The 15,679-nt window shown below is 41.5% G+C and overlaps 1 protein-coding gene across 4 annotated transcripts; it reads right to left on the bottom strand.

Annotated features, from left to right (window-relative positions):
- Positions 1–955: 955 nt before the first annotated feature.
- On the bottom strand, positions 956–14,919 carry TRIML2 (tripartite motif family like 2). Of its 4 annotated transcripts, none has more exons than XM_021078065.2 (8): positions 14,767–14,919; positions 14,200–14,590; positions 13,826–13,921; positions 11,330–11,524; positions 10,242–10,382; positions 8,407–8,429; positions 7,880–7,977; positions 956–2,486 (listed from the first exon to the last, which is right to left on the bottom strand). In XM_021078065.2, exons 2-8 carry the CDS (start codon positions 14,386–14,388, stop codon positions 1,915–1,917), a joined length of 1,314 nt encoding a protein of 437 aa, XP_020933724.1. In that variant the 5' UTR covers positions 14,389–14,590; positions 14,767–14,919; the 3' UTR covers positions 956–1,914. The 4 variants fall into 4 exon arrangements, with proteins under 4 accessions (XP_020933724.1, XP_020933725.1, XP_084860387.1 ...); XM_021078066.2 differs by having other exon boundaries at positions 14,809–14,919; XM_085004261.1 differs by lacking the exons at positions 10,242–10,382; positions 11,330–11,524.
- Between the last annotated feature and the right edge of the window lie 760 nt (positions 14,920–15,679).

The raw sequence follows: 15,679 nt of genomic DNA, 5'->3' as shown, positions 1-15,679 counted from the left end.
CAGGGAAAACACCAAGTGAAAACAGGCAGAAAAGGTGAGTGACCACAGCAGTAAGATAAGGAACAAAGATTTCCAGCAAATCAGAAGCTAAGAGAGACAGGGAATATTTTGTAGAGAGAATCAAGCCTGCCAACACCTTGCTCTCTAGCCTTCACAACTGAGACAACACATTTCTGTTGCTTAAGCCACCAGCCTGTGGTACCTCGTTAGGGCTGCCCTAACAAACTAAACCACCATTTCACCTAAATTGATTTACTGATTTTTTTTTTGGTCTTTTTGCCTTTTCTAGGGCATATGGAGGTTCCCAGGCTAGGGGTTTAATTGGAGCTGCAGCCACTGGCCTACACCAGAGCCATAGCAACATGGGATCCGAGCCGTGTCTGCGACTTACACCACAGCTCACGGCAATGCTGGATCCTTAACCCACTGAGCAAGGCCAGGGATGGAACCCACAACCTCATCGTTCCTAGTCAGATTCGTTAACCGCTGAGCCACGACGGGAACTCCTGATTTACTGATCTTTTAGGTTTGACAGAGGTACACCTCCTTTCCAGGACTTTAACCATCACCATCACTCACCCAGTCCCATCATGTACCACACTACTTATTGCATTTTTGTTTTCCTCACTTTCAACATGTATTTGAAAATTTATGCACAAAAGACCATTTAAGATGAAAGGACAAACAGAAATAGACAGTCTTTTCTCTATGGAATTTAGTCTAGTGAGAAAGGCAATCAAAGAATCATCCGAGTAAATGTAAAACTGCAACTGTGCTTTGCACGTAAGAAGCCATAACTTGTGTGATGATGTCCCAAGATTCACCCTTGTTAAGTATGTCAGGAAAGGTGCTTTGGGGAGCAACACTTGAGCTAAGATCTGAAGAATGAGCCAGAATTAGCAAAACTGAAATACAGGAAAATGATTGAAATACAGGAAAATACACAAGCAGAGTCTTCGGAAGAATATGCTAGCCATCGATTTATTCAGAAGGTCAGCTGTGCCAAAATACTTTCAAAGCCTTAACCCGCTGAGCCATGACAGGAATTCTTCAGTTTCTACATGTGAATAATGAAGATTAATTCACATTCATAGGCTGTTAAAAATATGAAAGGAGATAAAGAATGATAAAGCTTTCACTAAAAGTCTCTTTAATATTTTGTTGTTTTTTCAGCATTGTATGATCGTGCATAAGCAAGGCTGCAGAAAAAAAATTTTCAGTGGATTATCAGAGAAGGATGAAGACAAATACAGAACACTGTCATAATATTACTTAACATAATGTTTTTCAAAGCAGTGAACTATCTGACTTCTTTTAAGAAATCTAATTTTCCTTGTAAGAAAAAAGTAGAATACTTGAAATAATTTTAAAATACTCAGATTTTATGCCAACACCTCCTCCCCACTGAGATAAAGTATCCAAGGAAGTTAAGTTTCCTCTATTTAGAACGATGTTAGAGGTCCTGACAAAGTCAGGAATAGTAAGCCTGCATTCCACATGTCACTTTCATGATATCCTCAGATCTAAAGTCTTGATTATACCCAATTCTGTTTTAATTTTTTAACTTTTACTGACGTCTAGTTGATTTACACCCAATTCTGTTTTTAGAAATCTCTAGAGTCCTTAACCCTGTCCTAAGGATCTCAGGATATGTCTGCTCCAATTTCCTGATTTTAAGCTGAATAGGCCTTGGCTGTTCTAACTAGCATGAGGTCCAGTTATTATCATGCATGACTCAGCGTAAATGTAACCTCTTCCATAAAATGGGTGTTGAAAGCCACGTGAATGCAAAGTCTCTAGGGTGTTGACCTGGGTTCTAACTCAGGTGCTAAAAAATCTTTTATTGGATTCCTTTGTAAAATAATGTATATGAAGTCACGCATGTAACATTCCGGCCTCTTGTGGTGTTAGGTTTCACACCAAAGAAGACTGAGGGCTTAGAGTACCAGTACAGGAAGAAACATGAGGGAGGCAGATGCTCAAAGAGTCTGGGTTCGTGCCTCCCCTGGAGATGCAAAGAGAAAATATAGGCTTGAGAGCCCCATGGAAGGTGAGATAAGAGAAATTATAGATGAGAGATTGCCTTGTCACATCATAGAAGGCAATCTGCCCATACTCATAGTCTAGGAAAACTCCAACTCTGTGCATCTGCTCTCTCAAGGAGACTCTTTTCAAAGGGGGAAAGGCCCAGAAAGTAAAATCGGTTCCCATCATGGATCCTGTGAGTAAGACTTTGTCTCCAGAAGCATGTCTGCTGGCAGAGCCTCTGCCTATGCCCAGCTGCCACTGGGTTGCCTTTTCCACATCCACCTCCCAGTAGTGCCTTCCTGAGGTGAAGCTCTCCACACCCAACACCGTGGCACTAAAGTCCAACCTCTCTGGGTGACCAGGGACCTCCTGCTGGATATTTCTGAGTCTTATACTTCTCAGATCCTCAGATACGATCAGACAGGGATGAGCGGTTTTAGGGTCCAAAGTTATAGGTCCTGCAGGAAGAAAGACATTTAGTTAACTTGGGGCTCTGTCAATGCCAGAGATGGATGATTCTAACATCCAGGGGCTTCTGAATGAGTGTGCATGAGTTGCAGGCAGATACATAGGAGAGGCAACCTCAGAGAATCTAGATAAAAGAATCTCTAAGCTCTGTTTCAAGAAGTGGACACCAGGGAGTTCCCACTGTAGCGCAGCAGAAACGAATCTGACGAGTATATGCGAGGATGTAGTTTCGATCCCTGGCGTCACTCAGTGGGTTAAGGATCCAGTGTTGCCATAAGCTTTAGTATAGGTCGCAGATGAAGGTTGGATTTGGTGATGCTGTGGCTGTGGTGTAGGCCGGCAGCTGCCGCTCTGATTCGACCCCTAGACTGGGAACTTACATTTGCTGCAAGTGCAGCCCTAAAAAAAAAAAGAATTGGACATCACAGGAGCACAATGGGAAATGGGATCAGTGGTATCTCTGCAGTGCCAGGATGCAGGTTTGATCCTCGGCCTAGGACAGTAGGTTAAAGGATCTGGCACTGCTGCAGCTGTGATGTAGGTCGCAACTGAGGCTCAGATCTGATCCCTGGCCTGGGAACTCCATAAGCCTCAGAGTGACCAAAAAAGAAAAAAGGAAGAGAAAAATGCACGCACGCGCGCACACACACACACACACACACACACATAAAGACAAAGAGATAATGGAAGCAGATGCAATCTATCTAAGGAAGAAGAACAAAACAAAAATACTGGCCTGTGGAGTTCCCTGGTGGTTCAGTAAGTTAATGATCTGGCTTTGTCACTGCTTCTGCATGTGGCATGCCGCCAAAAAAACAAACAAACAAAAACACCACTACAGAGAGGTTTAGAAATACTTATCAAAACTAGGAAGGAATTTCGCCAGGCTGTAAAAATAGCCTGCTATCCAGATTTAGCCCTCTGTCACCTGGGACCCAATTCCAGTCCCTAATGCTCCTTTCCAAGCCTGGAATAGCCAGAAGCACAGAGTCTCCTAATAGAGCAGTTGATTCATGGCTCTACCCTGTGACTGAATTGCCCTCTTCATCTTAAATATCACCAGAGTGTGACATAGATATTCAGAAACTGCTGCCAGCAGGCTCTTGATTCTGAGTAAATCAAAAGAGAACATATTAGATGCCAGAAAATCTGTGAGAATCCTCCAGAAAAATCAAGCTTAGGTCAAGAAAGTTTACGATGATTTTTTTTTTTTTCTTCTTCTTTTTAAGAGCTGTACTCAGGGCATATGGAAGTTCCCAGATTAGGGGTTGAATCAGAGCTGCAGCTGCTGGCTTACACCACAGCCACAGCAACTTGGGATCCTTAACCCACTGAACGAGGCCAGGGATCAAACCCGCATTCTCTTAACCCACTGAGCCATGACCGGAACTCCTCCTGATGATTTCTTAAACATGAAAGAAAGTGGTAAGTGCTTTCATATCTCCAACTGGTTCTTCTCGTCTCTTTCTGTTCAACTTCTAAATACTGTGATTTTTTTTAGGGATTGGTACTGGGTCTTCCTTTACAACTTGTGTTCTTTCCCCTAGGTGACTTCATCTAGCCTCAGTTTTAAATATCTTCTATATGACGGAGTTTCTGTTGTGGCTCAGTGGTAATGAACTTGATTAGTAATCATGAGGAGGCGGGTTTGATCCCTGGCCCCGCTCAGTGGGTTGGGAATCCAGCATTGCCCTAAGCTGGGGTGTAGGCTGCAGATGCAGATCAGATCTGGTGTCACTATGGCTGTGGCATAGGCTGGCAGCTCCAATTTGACACCTAGCCTGGGATCTTCCATGTGCCACAAGCATGGCCCCAAAAAACAAACTAACAAAAAAAATTCTGTATGTTCATGACTCACCCCATAACAAGCCCCAGTTTTAAATATATATAGCCTCAGCTGTTTTTTTGTTTTTTGGGGTTTGTTTTGCCTTTTTGCCACTTCTTGGGCTGTTCCCAAGGCATATGGAGGTTGCCAGGCTAGGGGTTGAATCGGAGCTGTAGCCAGCGGCCTACGCCAGAGCCACAGCAACGTGGGATCCGAGCCGTGTCTGCAACCTATACCACAGCTCACGGCAACGCCGGAACCTTAACCCACTGAGCAAGGCCAGGGATGGAACCCGCAACCTCATGGTTCCTAGTCAGATTCGTTAACCACTGAGCCATGCCAGGAACTCCTAGCCTCAGTTTTAAATATCTCTTATAGGGAGTTTCCACTGTGGCTCAGCAGAAATGAATCTGACCAGCATCCATGAGGACTCAGGTCTGATCCCTGGCGTAGGCTGAAGACGCAGCTTGGATCTGACATAGCTGTGGTTGTGGTGTAGGCCAGCAGCTACGGCTCCAATTCGATTCCTAGTTTGGGGATCTCCATATGCTGTGGGTGCAGCCCTTAAAAAAGACTGGAAAAAATTTTTTTTAAATATCTTTTATGTGTTCATGACTTACTTGATAAACAAGCTGACAAACACCAGCTGGACATGACACAGGCATTTCAAACATACTCCACCCAAAGTGGAACTCCAAACCTATCCCTTCCCAGTTTCTACTTTTCAGTTAATGGAACACTCATTGCTTTATAGTTGATCAAGCCATAAACCTGGAATAGTCCTTGATTTCTTTCTTGAACATCTAATCCAGCAGCAAGTTTTACAGGCAAATGAACTTAAATCTTTGGATTTAAAGCTTAATTCACATCATCATTCAAGTGGTCTTAAAAGCCACAAGCCTTGAATTTTAAACTTCAACTTGTTCCAGACTCCTAATATTTCCAGAAGATTGGCAGAAGCAAATGCAAATTCTCTCTGAAGGAATGTATACCTTCATTCTTGGCCTCAAAAAACTTCTAAAAATACTATTTAAGGAAAAATGGAAAGCTTACTATTAAAAAAATTCATTAACCATACACTCTGTAAGTAAAAAAGCACTACTAAGTGAGACTAGCAGAAATAAATCTGAAGAACTTTAGATACTGGAACTGCCAGCAAAGACTAAATGATATTTGCTTAATATGTTTAAAGGAAAAAGAAAAACTTAAAAAAATATCTAAAGAATATAAGAAACTAAAAAAGCAAGACCAAGTAGATTTGACAAAATAGCTAGATTATCTAGAAATAAAAATCCAATGAATTAAATAAATGCCAATGAATCAGTGCCAATGAATGATTACAAGGAAAGAAAGCTACAGATCAATACGCCTCATTAACATAAATGTGAAAAGTCTTTAAAATACCAATACGTTGGAGTCCCCATACAGTGTAGTGAGTTAAAGATCTGCTGTCATTTCAGTAGTTCCAGTCACTGCTGTGGCACAGGTTCAATCCCTGGCCTAGGAACTTCTACATGCCACACATGCAGCCAAACAAAACAAAACGAAACAAAACCCAAAAAACTAGTACACTCCATCAGGCAATATATAAAAGGGATAAAACACATCATTACCAAGATTTTATCCTGGCAATGCAAGGCTGGTTCAACATATAAAGCAAATGTAATTCACCATACCAATTCCTGAAGGAAAATGATGAATATTTTGGTAGGTATAGAAAAAACATCTAATAAATCCAACATCTGTTCACGATACAAAGTTTTAGGGAACCAGGAATAGAGGGGGAACATCTTCAAGATGACAAAAGGCAATATGAAAAACTTGGGGCTAACATCAAATTTAACGATGAAAGACAGTTTTCTTTCTCCCTAAGTTCAAGAAGAAGGCAGATGATTTTCACCACTTCTATTCACCATCATACTGGAGGCCTTAGTGAAATAAGGTAAGAAAAATACAGAAAAGGCTTACAGATTGGAAAGAAGAAATAAAACTGTCTATAATAGATTACTTGACTATCTCTATAGAGAATCCCTCCAATATCTGTAAGAAAGTCACTAGATCTAATAAACCAATTCAGTTCTAAGATAGAATGCCAATGAATATATGCAAATGAATAATTCTATATACCAGCAATAAACTAGAAATGAATGAAATTTCAGCTATAAGTTTTTTTTTTTTTTTGCTTTTTAGGGCCACACCAGGCTAGGGGTCAAATTAGAGCTATAGCTGCTGGCCACATCACGGCCACAGCACCGTGGGATCTAAGCCATGTCTGTGACCTACACCTCAGCTCATGGCAATGCCAGATCCTTAACCCATTGAGTGAGGCCAGGGATTGAACCCACATCCTCATGGATCCTAGTCCGGTTTGTTAATCGCTGAGCCACAAGGGAACTCCTAGAAAAAAATTTTTTTACTGCATCTTGATACCTTTATTTTTTTAATATTTTTTTATTATAGTTGATTTACTTAGCTAGAAATTGACATTTAATTTCATTAATAGAATTAAAAATACTTAGGAATCTATCTACTTAAATAAATGTACATTATTTGCTGAGAACTACAATACACTGTTGCAAGAAATCAAAGACCTAACTAGAGTCTATTACCTTAACCCAAAACTGTGCTACAGATTCAATGTAATACCAATCAAAACCCCAGCATTTTTTTTGTACAGGCCAACAAGCTCATTTTATAACTTATGTGGGGAAGGATCTAGAGTAGCCAAAAAAATTTTTTTTCATTTTTTTATTTTTTATTTGTTTTTTTTTTGTCAAAACTACTTTTAAAAGAAAAAAAAAATCTGGGAGTTCCCATTGTGGCTCAGCAGGTTAAGAACCTGAACTACTGTGTGAGGATCAATACCTGGCTTTGCTTGGTGGATTAAGGATCTGGCATTACTGCAAGCTGTGGCATAAGCCTGCAGCTATAGTTCTGACTTGACCCCTAGCCCAGGAAATGATTGTATGTCACAGGTGTGATTGTAATAAGGGGGGGGACAAATCTGGAGAACTCACAGTGCCCAATTTTAAGACTTCCTATAGCGTAATCAATCAGACTAGTGCGGTATTAGCAAAAGGACAGATACAATGATCAACAGACCTATCAGACTCAGTGTAGATCTGCTCATATCTGCAGACTGATTTTCAACAAATAATGCTGAACAATTTGATACATACATACAAATACAAAAAAAGAAGGGAGTTGTACTATATTTTGACTCATATCTAAATATTAACTCTAAATGGACAATATGCCTAAATGCCAAAACAAAAACTTTAAATCTTTTAAAAGGAAATATATATATATATATATATATATTTCTTAGCACACAAAAAGCACAAACCATAAAAGAAAAAAAAATGATAAACTGAACTTCAAAATCTAAAACTTTTGCTCTTCAAAAGACACTGTTAGGTAAATGAAAATATAAACCACAGGAGAAATATCTACAAATACAGAGTCTTTTTAAATCCTTAGGCTATCTGGAATTTTCATTTATGGTACGATAGTCATTTTATCCTTAATACCTGTGATCAAGGATGTGTGACAACTTACTTTGCAGCACTTTTAGCATTTTGCTTATTCCCGTCTGGCATAAACTCAGGTCTGTGATTCGTGCTGGCTCCAGACACTGAAGCAGTAGTGACTCGCTCCTATTAAAGAAAGGACAACCTGCAGTTCCCATTGTGGCTCAGTTAACAAATCTGACTAAGAACCATAAGGCTGCAGGTTTGATCCCTGGCCTCGCTCAGTGGGTTAAGGATCCGGCGTTGCCATGAGCTGTGGTGTAGGTTGCAGACACGGCTCTGATCTGGTGTTGCTATGGCTCTGGTATAGGCCAGTGGCTACAGCTCCGATAAGACCCTAGCCTGGGAACCTCCATATGCCACAGGTGCGGCCCTAGAAAAGACCAATAAATAAATACATAAATAAATGCTATCTGTCTAGATCCCAGGCTCCTCCATCCAGAAAGTGGATCTCAGGACATGGGCTTGCCGCCCTCACCCCAACATCTCTACCTCTGTGTGCTCACCTAGCAGACTATGAATCTAACCCAAACATTTCCAAAAAGAATAACTTACCTTTCCAAAGCATATCTTGCATTCTGTGGGGCGAAAAAAAGAGACACAATTACTCCTGGGTATTTGAGCCAAGTCCTGAAAAACATCTATAATAATGAAACACGATTTCCAAATAATTTCTTCAGCATCATAGTGCTAATTCTCAGATATCAAATTTCAACACTGCATAGTAATATCAGAAAAATGCTTGAAATCACTGTTATATCCCCAAGGGAAATAATCCTCTAGCCCTCACATTCAGAATGCTCATCATTCAAATTCTGCCCCTCTCTTTGCCTTCTACCCTGGGATGGCAAGAACTGAGCCTGCCAAGCTGGGAACGGCATCTGGAACTAGGTCACTAGCAACTGAACATAACTGGGTCCTACCTACCTGCACTGTCTGGAACTAGGTTAGGCTCTAGGATGGAATGTAAGGGCTTATATGCAGGGGCTTCTCTAAGAAGAGCACTCGCATTGCAAATATGGGCCCAGCAGAGGGATATGGATAGTCTTTGTCTTTTTTTTTTTTTTTTTGCCTTTTCTAGGGCCGCTCCCGCGGCATATGGAGGTTCCCAGGCTAGGGGTCGAATCGGAGCTGTAGCCGCTGGCCTACACCACAGCCACAGCAACGCGGGATCCGAGCTGCGTCTGCAACCTACACCACAGCTCATAGCAACGCCGAATCGTTAACCCACTGAGCAAGGCCAGGGATCAAACCTGCAACCTCATGGTTCCTAGTCAGATTCGTTAACCATTGCAACAGGAACTCCCTGGATAGTCTTTATAAGACAAAAATTTGCTTATTGAGATGGCAATGCATGTTGCTGCACAAAATTGAAAGCATACAATACTATACAATTAAGTCTCACCCTTGTTTCCCAAGGTTACTTCTGATTACAATGTGTTTATTTTGCCAGAGGCTGTTTGAATGTTAATGAGCATCTATGTATATACATATTCTCTAATAGCAAAAAGTTTTTCTGCATGTTTTTTTCACTTAAGGAGATAACCTGAAGATAATCTTTCAGTGCACTTAGAGCTGCTTCACTCCTTTTTTTTTTCCGCTTTTGCTTTTTAGGGCTGTACCCATAGCACATGGAAGTTCCCAGGCTAGGGGTCAAATCTGAGCTATAGCTGCTGGCCTACCCCACAGGGATCCAGGCTGCATCTGCGACCTATATCACAGCTCATGGAAATGCTGGATCTGCAACCCACTAAGCAAGGACAGGGATCAAATCTGCATCCTCATGTATTCTACTCAGATTCTTTACACTGAGCCACGATGGGAACACCTGCTTCATTCTTTTTTCACAGTTGAAGAACATTCTATTGTATGGATACATCTCAATGTGATTAACCAATTATTTTACATACACACACACACACACACACACATATTTGTTTTTTTAGGCCCACACTTGGGGCATATGGAAGTTCCCAGGCTAGGGGTCGAATCAGAGCTGCAGTTGCAAGCCTATGCTACAGCCACAGCAACACAGGATTTGAGCTGCATCTGCAACCCACATCACAGTTCACTTGGCAATGCTGGATCCTGAACTCACTGAGCAATGCCAGGGATCGAACCTGTATCCTCACAGATACTAGTTGGGTTCATCTGAGCCACAACAAGAACCCCTATTTACCATCCTATAGGACATCTCAATTCCAGCTCACTGCTGATCAACAAAGCAGCTCCATAAATACAATGATTTTATGATGAGTCGTGATGCTTTAGGAAGCCTTCATGTATGACTGAAGATCACTGCATGCTGTGTTCTAGAACTTACCCCTAATGAGTACTGTCTACTTCTCATTTCTCAAATCCTGTACTGAAGGTCATTTCCAGAAACTCACCTGGAGTAACACCGAGGCTGATTGACCACACTTCTTCTCTAGCTCTGCGATCATCTTTTGGAGGCTGCAGATCTGCTCAGAGAGTCTAACTTCACTCTCTTTCAGTTTATTCATGTTCTCTCTCCCCAGATCGTCCAGCCTCTGCAGAAGCATTTTATTACTATTCAACGACTGGCAATTACTTCTATCCACAAGTTCACTCATCTCTTTAAAAACCTGCTTTACCGCCTGCTACCCCAGAAACAGACATAATTACCTAAGTCTAGGCTACCCCTCTGTCAAGCAAGTCACCTTAATAGAAACTTGATTCTCTGATATAAAACATCCGTATTGACATGAATAGTACCCACGTAGTCTACTTAATAAGTTCACAACCTGAACCTAAAACAGGTCACTTTTTTTTTTTTTTTTTGCTGTGCAGTTTTGTCCAAGAAGTTTTCTATCTCCTTCATTAAAATAAAACTAAGACATACTATAATTTAATTAAAATAATCCAATAAATAAGAATTATGAAGTTAATCAAACCATTGACACCAGATTCCTTCCTGTCCTTGCTAAGATGTTCCACCTAGGCACACAAGCAAATGTTGATGCTATTTTTTTCTTAGTGAACAGAAATGATGTCATATGATACTCTACTGTTGATCTGAAAACTTGCTTTCTTCTTCTTTTGCTTTGTAGGACCACAACCGCGCAGCATACAGAGGTTCCCAGGCTACGGGTCCAATCAGAGCTGTAGCCACCAGCCCACGCCACAGCCACAGCAATGCCAGATCTGAGCCACACCTGAGACCTACACCACAGCTCATGGCAACGCCAGATCCTTAACCCACTTAGCAAGGCCAGGGATCCAACCTGTGTCCTCATGGATACTAGTCAGATTCGTTTCCTCTGAGCCACAGTAAGAACTCCTCCTGATTTCTTCTTATGGAAAACAAGTTATCAGAAATAGAACTGCTGGGTGACTATATACATTCTTTCAATACATCCATGGCTGTCAAATGATGTCTTCTGGAATTGACCTAATGTTCTACTCTTCTTTTTCTCATTTACCCAATACTGTGAGAATGCCTTTTTCCAAATCTCACCTGTAATATTTCCTGGAACTTCTCCTTTAGTTTTGCAACAAACTCGATCAGTTGGTTCTGACTGGCTTCTCTCAAGTTCAGGTTGAATATGTACCCTTGCAGGCTCTGGAAGTTCACCTCATTTTCTTCCATCATCAACCGGAACCTTAGCCTATATTCAGACTCAATCACCTCTTTCAAATTCTGTTCCTCTTCCTACATCATAGATATAGATATGACAGATTTCAGGTTAAACACAGGTAAATATTCTACAATTCTAATACAAAGATAAGGAAGCACAGAGGGGAAGAAATAATAGGCAGAAATACAAAACACAAAGGGAATTTCAGAGTCAACATCAGTCAAGACATCACTACAATCTTAGCAGATGAGAAGAAATGTTAACTGACTTAGAAAACTGAGGAATCTACACAACTTCAGTGACGAAAAAGGAGACCAGGAAAACTGAAAGGTAGCACCAATGGCTTTTGCTGATGCTCTGGATGGGGGTTGTGAGAAAATCAACAGGTGACTCCAAGGTTTTTAGACAAAGGACAGAGTTGTTGTCACAAAACAAAAACAAACAACAACAACAACAACAAACCACATAGAAAGGGAAGCTATGGAAGGGACAGATTCCAGAAGTGGGGACGGCTCAGTTTGAGATATGTTGATTTTGATTAGCCAATCACTGAGCTACACCCCCTAACCAGCAGACATCCAAGGAGAGATGCTAGGCAGGAACGTGGACATGAAAGCCCATCACCTGGCAGTCTGAGCCAGAGACATTCATTGGGAGGAGTCGGCTTAATGACCATATTTAACCTTACGAAATCCTACCGTAGTCAAGATTTATCAAGAACATGACTAGTCTCACTATTTACCACTACCCCCAGTTCACCTGTCGCTGATGACTGCAACAGCCCCCCTTAGGTCCCCCACTGCGCTGTAATCCTCCTATAGTCTATTCTCACTTCAGCAGCTAGAGTGTTCCTATGAAAATGGAAGTTAGAGCACATCACTCCTCTGTTGAAAGGTTCCACTGGCTTCTTTATATCATTTTCTTTAAAAAAAAAAAAGGAAAAGAAAAAAAAAAAGAAAATTAACAGTCCTCTATGATTTGCCTTTTTGATCTCATTATTAGCCTCTACTTCCTTCTCAACCCCAACCAAGTCCACATGTCTTGAGAATTTTGTACTTGCCTTTCCCACTGCCTAAAATATTCTTCCCAAGACTACATAGTTCATTTCCTCACCTCCTCAGTCTTCTCAAATGCCAATTTATGAATGACGAGGTTTTGATCACTTTATTTCAAATAAAGTACCTCCCACCACTCTTTCCTACTTTAAAAAAGAAAATGTAGGCGTTCCTGTCGTGGCACAGTGATTAATGAATCTGACTAAGGACCATGAGGTTGCGGGTTCAATCCCTGGCCTTGCTCAGTAGGTTAAGGATCTGGCGTTGCCGTGAGCTGTGGTGTAGGTCGCAGACACGGCTCAGATCCTGCGTTGCTGTGGCTGTGGTGTAGGCTGGTGGCTACAGCTCTGATTAGACCCCTGGCCTGGGAACCTCCATATGCCGCAGGAGTGGCCCTAAAAAAGACAAAAGACAAATAAATAAACAAATAATGTATAGGAGTTCCTGTCATGGCTCAGTGGAAACAATCTGACTAGCAACCATGAGGACGTGGGTTTGATCCCTGGCCTCACTCAGTGGGTTAAGGATCCGGCATTGCTGTGACCTGTGGTGTAGGTCGCAGACGCAGCTCAGATCTGGCACAGCTGTGGTTGTGGCTGTGGTGTAGGCTTACAGCTACAGTTCCCATTCGACCCCTAATCTGAGAACCTCTATATGTCGAGGGTACAGCCCTCAAAAGACCAAAAAAAAAAAAAAAAAAAAAAAAAAAAAAAAGTATAGCACTTACTATATAACATACTGTCCATTTTACTTGTTTTGTTTACCTCTGCTAGACTGTTAAACACACAAGGGCAGATTGTTTTTGTTCCTTTGTTTTTTTCACTGCACCTAACATACCTCCTGACAGTGAGACCCCAATATTTGTGGAAGTTCCAGGGCCAGGGATCCAACCGCAGCCACAGCAGCAACTCGAGCTGCTGCAGTGACAACACTCGATCCTGAAGCCACTGTGCCCCAACAGAAGTCCTGTATCACCAATCTTTTTGCTCTCTGCCAATAAGGAATGTAAATGCCATCTCAGAAATTTAATACAGTTAATCTGAATTTCTCTTATGAGCAAAGTTCAGGATCTTCCTGTGTATTCAAAAGTTATCTGCATTTTCTTTTCTACGAACTCCCACATCTTTGATCATTTTTCTATTGAGTTTCCAGTCTTTTGCTTATTGACTTTTAAGAGCTCCTTATACGTGAAGAGATTTTTACCCACCTATGGATTTCAAGTCGTTTTCCCTGCTTTTTCATTTGTCTTTTGATAGTGTTTGTTATTTGTGATCCAACATTATAGGAAATTTCCCCCTAAGAATAAAGATAAGCACTGACCTGCATCAACACCACTCTTTCTTGCTCATCAGCCAATATGCTTTTAGCTACTTCAAGTTTCTCCTTCAATGAGTTCAATATCTCCTGAAATAACTTCTGCAGAGAAATATATGACAGAATACCAGGTAAGGTAATTGCTTTAAAACAGTCAGACTCCTAATCTTAGACAACTGAAAGGCCAATAGCTGAGTATATGTTTTCTCAGCCTTGAAGCTGAAGGTCTAAAGATGGTACTTATCTAGAATTCTTTGCTAAACATCAACTAAGGGAATAGTCTTAGAGGACCCGAAAATCTGTTCCCCAAATAAATAAGGCAATAAATAAGAGGAGGCAGCCAGTGTGACACAGGGCTCTTCTACTCGCATGAAGCTTACCCTGTAATTCTCAGCGGCCTCCTGTACTCTGTATACCACGTGATTCCTATGCTCTTGGTACAGGAGGTACTTGTCACAACGCGTGATTTGGTTTTCATCGCAGAACAGCTGTGGTGGCTCCAGGTGTATCTCAGAGCAGGCATCTTCTGTGCTTGCTTGCTCTAACTGAGAGCGGAGCCTTTTGGACATTCCGGCAGGTGGCCGCACTTGAAGACTGGGCTGCTTCGGATAAGGAATACTTTCCCGCACTCTGGACAGGAAAAGCACGGCAGCGTTCTGAGGCAGATACACTTGTCACCCTCGGTCGCAGTCAAGTGTCGGAGCAGGTCCACGCACCCTGACTCCTCAAATCCAGCAAATCTTCGGCAGCTACGTGCTTGGGCAAGGAGACCTAGGGAATTACACCAGCATTCAAGTTTTCTGAGAAGTTGAAGCAATGCGTTGAAAATTATTTAAAAGTGACAACGTAGCACACCACTTCCCAAAGAAAAATGGTGTTTAAAGGAAGGCGCAATGCGGAAAAGAGCATGCGAAGAACCTCCGGGAGGAAAGAGAGGCAGAACCTACCTAGCCTTAGGCACGCAGGTCGAGAATTAAAGAACCACTCACTCAATGCAGTGCTTGGAAGAGCCAGATGGAAATCAAAGGCCTCCAGATTAAACCGGAGAGAGGCGAAGCATTGGGTGGCAAGTTTTCCGCGGTGCTCACTTTCAGGCTTCTGGGTGCGCATGCCTGAAAGGCACTCCCCTGTGGGCGCCAGAGGTGCGCATGCGCCTGAGTGAGTCAACGCGGGTTTTGCGCCCAGAGCACAGGAAAGGCGTGTCTCCTGCGAGACGTGGAACTTGTCCTTTAAAGGATGATTGTTTACAATAAATAAAAACAACCCCCAAATAAAACCTTTCCAAAAATACTAAAGGGAAATGGTATATATGTATGCGTACATATATACATATGAACGCATACATATACACACACATACACCTGTAAATACATACATGTGAGCATATATACAGACAGATTTTTAAGGAAACAAAATAAAGGATCTATAATTTCCTGCATCCCCATTTGCAGACAATTCTGATTACCTTTGAATAACAATTCTACCTTGTCTCTAGAAACATTTTAATTATATTCTTAAAATATACTACCTACTGAATTTAGGAAACTTTCCCAGTAAAGAACTGCCTTAGTTTCCTTGTCTAATCCCATCTCTAGCTATTGTTAGGTATACCGTAACACCAAGTATTAATTTTTCCAACTCCTATATGTAATTTATATTTGTTCTCATTCTGTCTCTTTAACCACTCTTTTGACAACATCTTTTGAAAGGAATTGACCTAACAGATGGCAGAGCTCCCAAACTTCCATTTTTGGATGTCCTAGATTTTGCCTCTCAGGCTCTCACTTCCACACAAACTTGACCATCAACCAGATCTCCTGTCCTTTCACTCTTTCTTCTTAATTTTTAAGACATGCAAAA

Source organism: Sus scrofa, chromosome 17, assembly GCF_054392235.1.
Source record: "Sus scrofa isolate SSC_HxYL_T2T_F1_AM1 chromosome 17, Sscrofa_HxYL_maternal_Yorkshire_Landrace_v2.0, whole genome shotgun sequence".
Classification (NCBI taxonomy): Eukaryota; Metazoa; Chordata; class Mammalia; order Artiodactyla; family Suidae; genus Sus; species Sus scrofa.
This window is presented reverse-complemented; position numbering and strand designations above follow the sequence as displayed.

Coding starts and splice junctions, on each gene's coding strand:
- TRIML2 (XM_021078065.2), bottom strand. CDS start 14,388: ATGTCCAAAAGGCTCCGCTCTCAGTTAGAGCAAGCAAGCACAGAAGAT. Junction 8,430..10,241: donor CAGCCTCGGTGTTACTCCAG/GTGAGTTTCTGG, acceptor TTCGCCCCACAG/AATGCAAGATATGCTTTGGA. Junction 7,978..8,406: donor GCAAGATATGCTTTGGAAAG/GTAAGTTATTCT, acceptor TTTCTTTAATAG/GAGCGAGTCACTACTGCTTC.